General features: G+C 33.8%; 1 protein-coding gene across 1 annotated transcript; it reads right to left on the minus strand.

Moving 5' to 3' along the window:
• Positions 1 to 1,569: 1,569 nt before the first annotated feature.
• On the minus strand, positions 1,570 to 2,260 carry LOC112013081 (late embryogenesis abundant protein At1g64065). The gene has a single exon (XM_024045474.2). The coding sequence runs from the start codon at positions 2,227 to 2,229 to the stop codon at positions 1,570 to 1,572; it is 660 nt and encodes a 219-aa protein (XP_023901242.1). The 5' UTR covers positions 2,230 to 2,260.
• Positions 2,261 to 10,511: the final 8,251 nt, after the last annotated feature.

Consider the following 10,511-nt stretch of genomic DNA (forward strand, 5'->3'; position numbering starts at 1 on the left):
ACAATTACATGTGATGTTAGTACTGTATAATATGAGGATGAAATGGTCAAATGTGAAGAAAAAAAAAAAGAACCACCAAATGTGACAAAAGTACTGTTAAATGTGATGTTGAAACTGTATAATGTGAAGATGAAACTGTCAAATGTGAAAAAAAAAATAAGGAAATTACCAAATGTGACAAAAAAATTGTCACATGTAACATTGAAACTGTATAATGTGAGAATGAAACCCTAAAATATGAAGATTTGGTAACCTAGTATAGTTAGTTGCCTCTAGTGAGTATCGTTTAAAAAAAAAAACGAAAAAGAAAAAAAAAAAAAAAAAAAAAGGTTACGGTAGAATCACCGGAATTCCAATCGGTGAGGACTGAGACTTGAAACCATGTGGTGTTGGTGTTCTGACTTGTGAATATTTCATTAGTGACACGTCTCTGTTCATTGTCATTGACCCCGTCAAAAACAACACCCTTTTCATCGTTGTCCAAATCAAACCCCACTTTACCACTTTGTAGAGGCAAGGGACCGATTCCATACGCGTCAACCCAGCTTCCATCAAGTCCTAAGAGCATTAGCAGTAAGAAATGTTATTCTACTCTATTTTACCGTATCAAAAAATCACTTTATCACTTATACTATACTATTTTATAATATTTTTAGCATCTCAAACTTTTATTTTCTTATTTTACTCATTAAAATAATATATCTACCTAATAAAATAATATATCACAAAATTATATATTTTCTCTCCTATCTCTCTCCTCTCTCTCATTTTTATCTCTCTTCTAGTCTTCTATCTACTAATAGATAATTTTATGACTTACAAGTACTACTAATAGATAATTTTATGACTTACATTTTAACGTTTTCTAAAAATTAAAAAAATAAATTATAAAGTAATTCAAGCATTCATTTATTATGTTGTTGAGGTTCATAAATCACTTCAATTTGTAGAATTTTTAATATTTTGATTTTTCTTAAAAATATTGTTGTTTAATAATTTTAGCACATGTTTGTTTTTAATCCCTTAAAATGGATTAGTTAAATTAAAATATGATAACTCATCATTTTATATACTCTAAAAGCAATTGCTTTGAGTTTATGGGCAAGTAAAATTGACCTTTTAAAATTTTTGTGACTAAAAACGATTGCATAAAAAAATAAAATAAAATGAAAGATCACTTTAGGCTTTGTTAATGGCCTCATAGCTCAAGTCGTATTTTATGGAATTTTCAATGGAGGTGTCAAGAGTTCAAATTTTCATCTAAATTGTCTTAATTAAGAATAAAAATAAAAAGAATTTAAAATCACTTTAAGCTCTACAATAAGTTTAGGGACATAGGGTTTGTTTGGTACGTGGGATCAAGTGCTAGTTTCCAAAAATGATTTGGAAATTGTGCTTTAAAAAGGGTTATAGAAACGTATGTTTAAAGTATTCATAATGAAAAACAAACGTGTTTGATATCATGTTTATAATAACATATTTTCAAAAGTTATATAAAAAAAAAAAAAAAACAATTGTGTGTTAGGGGGGGGGGACACAAGAAATGAAGCTGAACAGCCATTATGCTGACTAGCAAATCATAGATTTGACCGCCTTTGTTGACGAATCAACGGTCATTGTGCAGTTCATTTCGGCTGACTTCTTCTTCTTCATGAAAAACATGAACACCACTTTCCCCTTAAAGTTGGCATGGCTGTTCAGAGTTAAAACCCCAGCACCTAACTCACTTCCAAGTTTGGTAGTGGATGGCAAGGCGTTTGAATTTACATTAACTGTGACAGTAACTTTTTTTGTCGAACGCATCCCAGCCGTATGTTTAGGAATAGTGACTTGCCCCACTGTCACACCCTGGTACATAAAGGTGGCATTGGTGCTATCAAATTTGTAGGAACCAAAGTTTGTGTTCTTAACCCGAACTTGGGCTGTGAAGCTCAAGTCGAAGGAAGGTCTTGCTTGGGTTCCAGTTTTGAAGTTCTGGAACGTGACATTAGTGCCTAACCTGACCTTAGGGGTCCTAGCTTTCATTAAAACGAGTGCAAAGACCAAGATGACCATGATCTCAAACACAACAAAAGCAGAAATATATATGGCTAACTTGATCCTTTTCTTTCGCTTGAGCGCATGATCAGGTATTAAAGAGCCAGATTCTTCAAAGTTTTCATCACTTCTTCTACTTTGGGTATCTGCTGGTACTAAAGGGTACACCTGTTGGTTCGCTCGATCAACCATTTTTCTTCTTTGAGAATTGTGAATACACAAGTTTTCTTCTAATTTCTTCTCTGAAAAGGGTTTAGGATATATAGTTGGAGTAATTATTTGTGGAAATGGCAGCTGAGTAAGTGATTATATATAGTGTGAATTAATAGGGCAGCCACCGAATGCGTCTTATAATTAGGGTGGATTTGTTGACGTCTAGATGGTCTCTTGCTTAGGAATGAAGGAATATCTGATTGTAAGGAAATCTTGCGATGCGTCCTAATTGGTATATCAGTTTTTTTTTTTTGTTTTTGGTAAGAGTTGGTAAATCAGTTAAATTGGGAGTTGGTTTGAGTGTGGTCATAGGCGCGTTGATATTATTAACCATCAAGACGAGTCAAAAGGGACCCCTACAAACCAGGGAAGAACCCTTCAAAACAATCCTATGTGAGCAAATGAGGAAAAGACACTAATTAACCAAGGCAGACCAAAGATAGAAACCGAAAAAATAGCACCTATCAATCAAATATTTATATAAGAGAATTTTTGTACTTTTCTTCACATTCCAGCCGAGCTATAATGTCTCTTTTGATCTTCTTCAAAATCAGCTCCTCATTCCAGACAGAACCAACATGAACAATTGCGTTTCTTTGCAGCCTGATGTGACAGATAGACAATAAACCACCATGCCAATTTACAAATAGAGACGCTCAAGCTGTTACCTTTCAGACGAGTAGCCTCAATCTACCCGATCTTCCCATTTATAAATAGCATCAAAGATAAGGCAAAGTTGCATTAATTACTTAATCCCAGATCCTCCTAGCAAAGGGACAGTCAAAGAAGAGATGGTCCCTGTCCTCGAGAAAATTTCCGCATAACGCATACTAGCCTTTGCACATGCTACGCTCATGTTTAGAGGCTCTTCCTACTTTTCGTTTAACTAAAAAATTTGGAATTCTATATAAACAGTTTTACACAATTCATAATTAAAGACAAATAAGATTCAGATTCTCTAAATTTTCTAGGGTATTCTATAATGTAAAATTCTTTAAATCCTCACATTTCCTTTAAAATAAATCATTATGATGTTGCCACATTAGCAATCCAAAAATACAACCCTAAATTATTCTTTCAAAACACAAAAAACACACTTTATCTATCCTAAACATTGCACCTGTTGAACTTCTAGTTTAACTTCTCTATGTTACTTTTCTTCTTCTAGAATAATCCCCAACCCAAAGGGAAAAAAATATCCTTGCCTCCATTGATTAAATAAGAAATAAACCAGTAAATGTTAAGGTGGACTCCCAAGCCAAAGCAAATCCTAATACTAGAGTTAAAATTCAACAGTTGGATGGTTAATCCTCCCAAAGATGAAACTGTAAATAAGAAAATTGCTTGAGAAATTCGGTTCAGTTATGAAGGCAAACGTTTTCTAATGGTTTCAGAACCGATGCTCAAGATCTCAATCCAACAACTCCAGATGCAAGCTACGCTTGGAAAAATCACATGATGAAATATGATTGGATTTTTATTTCATTTTTAAAAGAGGATTTTGAAGAAAAATGATTGGATTATTAATTGGTTTTAAAAGATATAAACGGGGAGGAAAAATGCAAAAGTTTTTAATGATTATTGTCTTTGAGTTGATGAGTTTTCTGAAAAAAGAAAAAGTGACAGAGCTAGGTCTAGATTTTTTTTTTTTTTTAATTTTTTTTTAAATCTGGAAGTTGAACGACATTTAGGATAGATATGAATAAATTTTTGAGTTTTGAAAGATTAATTTAAGGTGATATAATTAGATTGATGATGTGACAGCTTCTTGACCATTTAATTTAAAGGAAGGGTTATGATTTAAAGAACTTCACGTTGTAGAGTACCCTAGTAACTCTAAGGGATCTGAATCCAATCAAATGGAATTTGCAAAAGGAAAAAACCTAGATATTCTTCCAATGAAATTTGGGCACGAAATGATATGATGTTTTGGCCAAGTGGCAGAGGGGAGGAAATCATGGATTCATGATTATGTGCCGCAGTAGTATTTAATTTTTTAAAAAAAATTTATGAATGTTTGAACAAATACTACTAATTTGAATATTCTATATCTTAGAAGTTGTGATCGTGATTTGAATAGTCTATAAATGTTATTTATTTTTCAATAACGGAAGTGTTGCAATACATGGAGGAGGGAGGAGTCAAGATGGAAGAAACAACTTTAGGAAATTTTAAATTAGTATTTTTACATGTCTAATCTTATCATTTAAGCTTTCTAAATAGTTAAATTTTAAAGTACTTTGGTCATCTAAAAGTAGGAATTCAAACTGGAGAAAATCCTTTAAATGGTAGTGTGCATGCGTGTGTGTGTGTGTATATAGGCCAAAATGGTAAAATGCTCATTTCGTCAAAATTTTCTAGCAAAATGCCTTCTGTTTAAAACTATTTAAAGATATGCTCCTGTTTCGAAATTCAATTTTTAGAAAATCGAATTCTAATGAAAAACTCAATTTGGCGAAAATCAAGTTTCTTGAAAAAACCAGCATGGAACTTGAGTTCCATGCTTTTTTTTCATTTTTTTTTTTTTTTTTAAGTTTGATTGCCTATAACTCGATTTTCGCCAAACCGAGTTTTTCATTAAAACTCGATTTTTAGAAAATTGAATTTAAAACAGGGACATATCTCTAAATAGTTTCAAACATGAAACATTTTGCTGAAAATTTTTGGCGAAAGGGGTATATCCCCATTTTAGCCTATATATATTAGCTAGTTAAATAATTCAAAGTCACTGGCACATGCCCCTTTTCTCATATCTACTACTTGGCATTTTGTGCATTGATGAGAGTTTCACTTCTCCATTTTTTTTTTCTATTGACTTGATGGTATCGAGGAGCTAGCTTAATGAAAATTATTGTTCTGAGTTCCATACTACTTTTAATTAAGATTAAACTCTTTCTTTTATTTGATTTTCTTCTCATATATTGTTGATGGATTAATAATGAACATTGTAGAATATGAGAAATTATAAGATTTACATGGTGGACAAACGATGTGGTCTACCATTCTATTAAAAAACTGTCACTTGTTTAAAATTATTAATTAGAAAATTTATTTAAATAGAAATTAATTTCTGATTCAGCAATTTTAAACAAGTGAAAGTTTTTTAGTGGAATGGTAGACAAGTGACGTGGTCTACCAAAGGATTCTATAATTTCTCGTAGAATAGAAACAAAATACTTTGTAATAGTTTCATTACCATATGCGTATGTGTGTGACAAAAGAGAGACATACCTTTCTCGGCCTTTTGGCTAAGATCAAGTGTGACAGAGAGAGAGAGAGAGAGGCAGAGGGGTAAAGTTACCGGTTTTTTTTTCTTAGGTGTGGGAAAGAGAATATCTTCACGTGACATGGACAGATTAGGTATGTATTTCATCAATATACTCTAATAGTCTTAATGATTTTTTAAATTACTCAATTTTTTTATTGTTTTTCTTTGTGTTAGTATACGATGGAGTATAGTACCGAATTATAGTGTATATATTATTCCATTTTTAATTATAAAAAGGGCATAAATGTAATTTACATACTATATTTCGTGAGTTGATCAGATCTAAATATATTTTACCATTTTGGTTCTTTAATTTTGACAACGTTGTTATTTCACTATTTTTTTTCTACAACCGTTTGCAAATTGTTGTTTATTATTCACGTTTGTAAAATTTTTTTTAAAAAAAAAAAATAATTAAAAACAATGTCATATTAAGATATAACAGCATTTTTCACATGAGAATTGGATGAAAATACTAAAATGACAACATTAAAAATTTACGGAATGAAATGACCAAATTTATATTTATTGTATTAAAATGATAATTCATCAAATTTAAATTTTATAGTGTGTAAATTTTGATTTTGCCAAAAAGAAATATATATTCTAACTCTCACATGGTAACATGGTAAATTGTGGTCGATACAAATAATTCCAAACAATTATGATAATAAGTACAAAACAATTACAAATCCATCAAAAGAATATAGAATTAAAAGAAATAAAGCTAAACAGTGTTTATGTTTACTAGCAAATCATAGATTGGACTGCCTTTGTTGACAAATCAATAGTCATATATAGTGCAGTTCATTTCGGCTGATTTCTTCTTCTTCATTATAAACATCAAATTCCACTTTCCCACTAAGTTTGGCATGGCTGTTCAGAGTTAAAACGAGGCAGCGCATTTGAATTCACATTTACTGTGACACCAACTTTTTTGGTCGAACGTAGCCCAGCCTTACCCTTAGTAATAATGACTTGCCCCACTGTCAAACCTTGGCACATGAACGCAGGCAGGAGCGTAGCCAAGAATTTTTACATGGGGAGCCGATTCGAACCATGAAGGTTGAAATCGATGACGATGAGTATCATTGTAGTATGGATAGTTTATATTTTTAGGTTGATATGGACCTTCTTTGAGATAAATTCGTCGGATTTCATCTTGTTTGTTGATAGGGAATTCACATATTTGTTTGCGTGATCCTGGCTTAGATCTATCTCTTCAGATTGAATTATTGAACATTTGGAGAGGTCAGGGTGTTCATCAGGTATTGAAGTATCAACATTTGTTTCTCTAGCCACAGGTATCCTCTGAATTGCTGACATCTTTTTTCTTAAAGAATGTATCAATTGTTTTTTGTTTGCTCATAATTCTTTTAACTTTAAGAATATGACTCAAAAATTAACCTGAAAAGAAGTTTAAAAAATAAAATTTTAATTAGAAATTTTTACTCAGTTATATGGATGTTGTTCATACTCAAGAAAAAACAAAATTTCCACTATAATTTAAACATACAACCTATTTTTAATACAACTTTAATTAATAATAACTCCTCAAATAAAAACAAAAATTAAACACACAAGTATTGGTACACAACATAAACCAAACAATTTAACAACACCCACAGCCACAGCCACAGCCACATGATATCTAACTAATCAAAAATAGGTAATAAGTCAAAACAATTTTACCTTAGAAACTTTGTCTTCACAAATTGCAAATAGGGGTCACCCATGTGGCAATGCCTACTGCCTCTGCCTGACTGCCTCTAACTTTAGATCTTCCCTTCAAGACTCATCACAAACAATCTCTCCATGCCTTCAATCATGTATTTCTCTAAATATTTATGAAAGTATAAAGAGCATGTGAATATTTAGGTGTAGATAGTTGAGAAAATCAAAAAAAGACACTAAAAAGAGATGAATGTCTAATGCTTAAGAAAGAGAAGAAAACTCACTAGTCACCAAGTAGTCACCAAGTTTCAAAACTAAAACTGATGAAGAAAGAAAAAATTGGTCAAGATTTTTTTTTTTTTTCAAGCTGTGAGTACAAAGGACTGGAGTTTTGAGGACTGGTAGGTAGGCAACGGTACCAGTGCAAGTGAAAGTGTATCAAAGAAGACAAAACAAAAGAATAAGAAGTAAAGAAAGGGATTCCGTGGGTCAATGAGTGGATTTTTTGAGATGAAGAGAAAATGAAGTTTTGTTTTTAGTGTTTGGACTTGAGCAGTGTTAAAGTCCTTAGTAATTCACTCTCTAATTCTCTTACTCAATATGAAACCAAAAAAAAAAAAAATTCTCTTACTCACTATGGTAGTTCTTCGAGGGAACTAGTCCTCCATTGATTCTTCGAGGGAATCAACCTCCAAATTAGTCTAAATGAGAGCTAAGTAAATGTATTCTTATTTAATTCCTCTGTTACAATCATTTCGGTCTTATACTAGTTATTGTCTTGCTGTTGGTACACCTATTACAGCTCACACTCCAACTTACTCCAACTAACAATGTACAACACTTTGATGCTTACTCTAACTAATTTTGTACAAGTACCTACTGCACCCAATTATCACAGCTGTGATGTCTTGTACCTAACATTACCCTCCCCTTTTAAAGAACCTTGCCACAAGGTGAGGGAATTGGTGCTGCAGCTTGTGAAGGAGCTCCCAAGTAGCATCATCTGGTGAAGAGCCATCCCACTACATGAGAACCTTAGTAACATGCCTCTACCTCCTTAACTAGACTGATCTTTGCTACAATATTGCAACTAGTTTTGGAGATAAGTGACCCTGGGAATCCACCGGTGGTAGTGTAGGAATAGGATTGATGTGCTGACCAAGCTTAGCCTTCAAGCATGAGACGTGCAAAATTGGGTGAATGCATGAAGTTGGAGGTAAGTCCAGCTTATAAGCAATAGAGCCAATCTTCTGCAGAACTTGGAAAGGGCCAAAGAACTTAGGTGCCAATTTCCCAACCTTCTTTAATCAAATGGACTGCTGTGTTAAAGGGCTGCAACCAGAGGAAAACCCAATCCCCCACCTCAAAGTGTCTCTCCGCTCTATGCTTGTCAGCCTGAAGTTTCATTCTGTCCTGAGCAACAAAAAAATTAGTCTTGAGAAGACTCAAAATCTGCTGTCTATTCTGTAAATACTCCTCAACAACAGTTGCCTTAGTAAGTCCAGGAATATAATCCAAAAGTGTGGGTGGTTGAAACCCATAAAGAGCTTCAAAGGGAGTAATTTTAGTAGCTGTATGATAGTTGGTATTAAACCAAAACTCAGCTAGAGGCAACCACTCCACCCATTGCTTAGGTTTGTCTCCTACAAAGGCCCTGAGATACTGCTCAAGGCTTTTGTTGACCACCTCTATCTGGCCATCAGATTGAGGGTGATAGGCAGATGACATAGCCAACTCAACCCTTTGCAATCTAAATAATTCCTCCCAAAACTTAGAAGTAAAGATAGGGTCCCTGTCACTAACTATAGAGGTAGGCATCCCATGTAACTTGAATATGTGTTGCATGAACAATGAAGCAACCTTAGCTGCAATATAGGGATGGGATAAAGGGATGAAATGAACAAACTTAGTAAGTCTATCCACCACTGCAAGCACAACATCCTATTTTTGAGATTTGGGTAATCCCTCAACAAAATCCATACTGATAGAGGTCCAAGAAGTATGAGGAATAGCCAAGGGTTGTAAAAGACCAGCAGGCCTACTGGTTTCATGTTTGATTCTCTAGCATATATCACAGCATTTAATATAGTCCTTTAAATCCTATTTCATTCCCCACCAAAACCAATCCCCTTTGGCTCTATGAAACATTTTCAAATAGCCTGAGTGCCCACCCAAAGGACTATCATGCACCAAGCTCAACACTTTAGACTTCAAATTGTAGTTTCTGCCCAAAAAAATTCTACCCTTGTAAAGCAACAAGCCATTCTGCAAACTGAACTTGCCAGAAGCTTCAGAACTACCAGCAATGGACTGCAAAATCTGTTAGACCTCTGCATCTCCATTGTAACTAGCCTTAAGCTCTTCAATCCAAGTAGGAGTAAGAAAGGAAATAAGAAACAAACAGCTATTGGAATCAACTTGGAAGTCAATACAAAACAAACTGCTAACTGCCTCTGAAAGTTCCTGTTGTTCATCAAGGTCCTCACTCCCAAGTTTCCTAGATAAGGCATCAGCTACAACATTTTCCTTCCCTTTCTTATAGGCAATAACAAAAGAGTATCCCGGCAACTTAGTGATCCATTTATGTTGCATAGGAGTTCCAATTCTTTGCTCCAACAAATGTTTCAAACTTTGATGGTCAGTTTTAATCACAAATGGTTTACCCAATAGGTATGGTCTCCACTTTTTCACTGCTGTAGCCAAAGCAAGTAACTCCTTCTCATAAGTGGATAAATGAATGCTCCTGCCTTTCAAGGCTTGACTATGAAAAGCAATTGGTTGACTGGCTTACATTAACACAGCTCCAATACCATAACTTGAAGCATCACATTCTACCAAGAAAGGTTGAGAAAAATCTGGTAAAGCAAGGACTAAAGGATGAGAAACAGCCTCTTTAAGATTTTGGAATGCCAAATTAGCCTTTTCATTCCACTCAAATGCATCCTTCTTGAGCAAAGCAGTAAGTGGGGCAGCAATAAGACCATAATTTCTAATAAACTTCCTATAATATCCAGTTAAACCAAGGAAACCCCTCAAGGACTTCACAGTCTTAGGAATTGGCCAATCTAACATGGCTGCTGTCTTCTTAGAATCTGTCTGCACCCCTTCTCCAAAAATAATATGCCCTAAGTACTCAACTTCAAAACATGCAAAAGCACATTTGCTTCTTTTGGCAAAAAGCTTATTGTTTGGTAAAGCTTGTAAAACAGTTTTGAGATGCAATACATGAGAACTCAAATCAGGACTATACACTAGTATATCATCAAAAAACACCAGCACAAACTTCCTAAGAAATGGTTTGAATACATCATTCATGAGA

This window comes from Quercus suber, unplaced genomic scaffold, assembly GCF_002906115.3.
Source record: "Quercus suber isolate HL8 unplaced genomic scaffold, Cork oak 2.0 scaffold_549, whole genome shotgun sequence".
Classification (NCBI taxonomy): Eukaryota; Viridiplantae; Streptophyta; class Magnoliopsida; order Fagales; family Fagaceae; genus Quercus; species Quercus suber.

What these genes read in the sequence shown, in the direction of transcription:
- LOC112013081 (XM_024045474.2), bottom strand. Translation starts at nt 2,229, where the DNA reads ATGGTTGATCGAGCGAACCAACAGGTGTACCCTTTAGTACCAGCAGAT.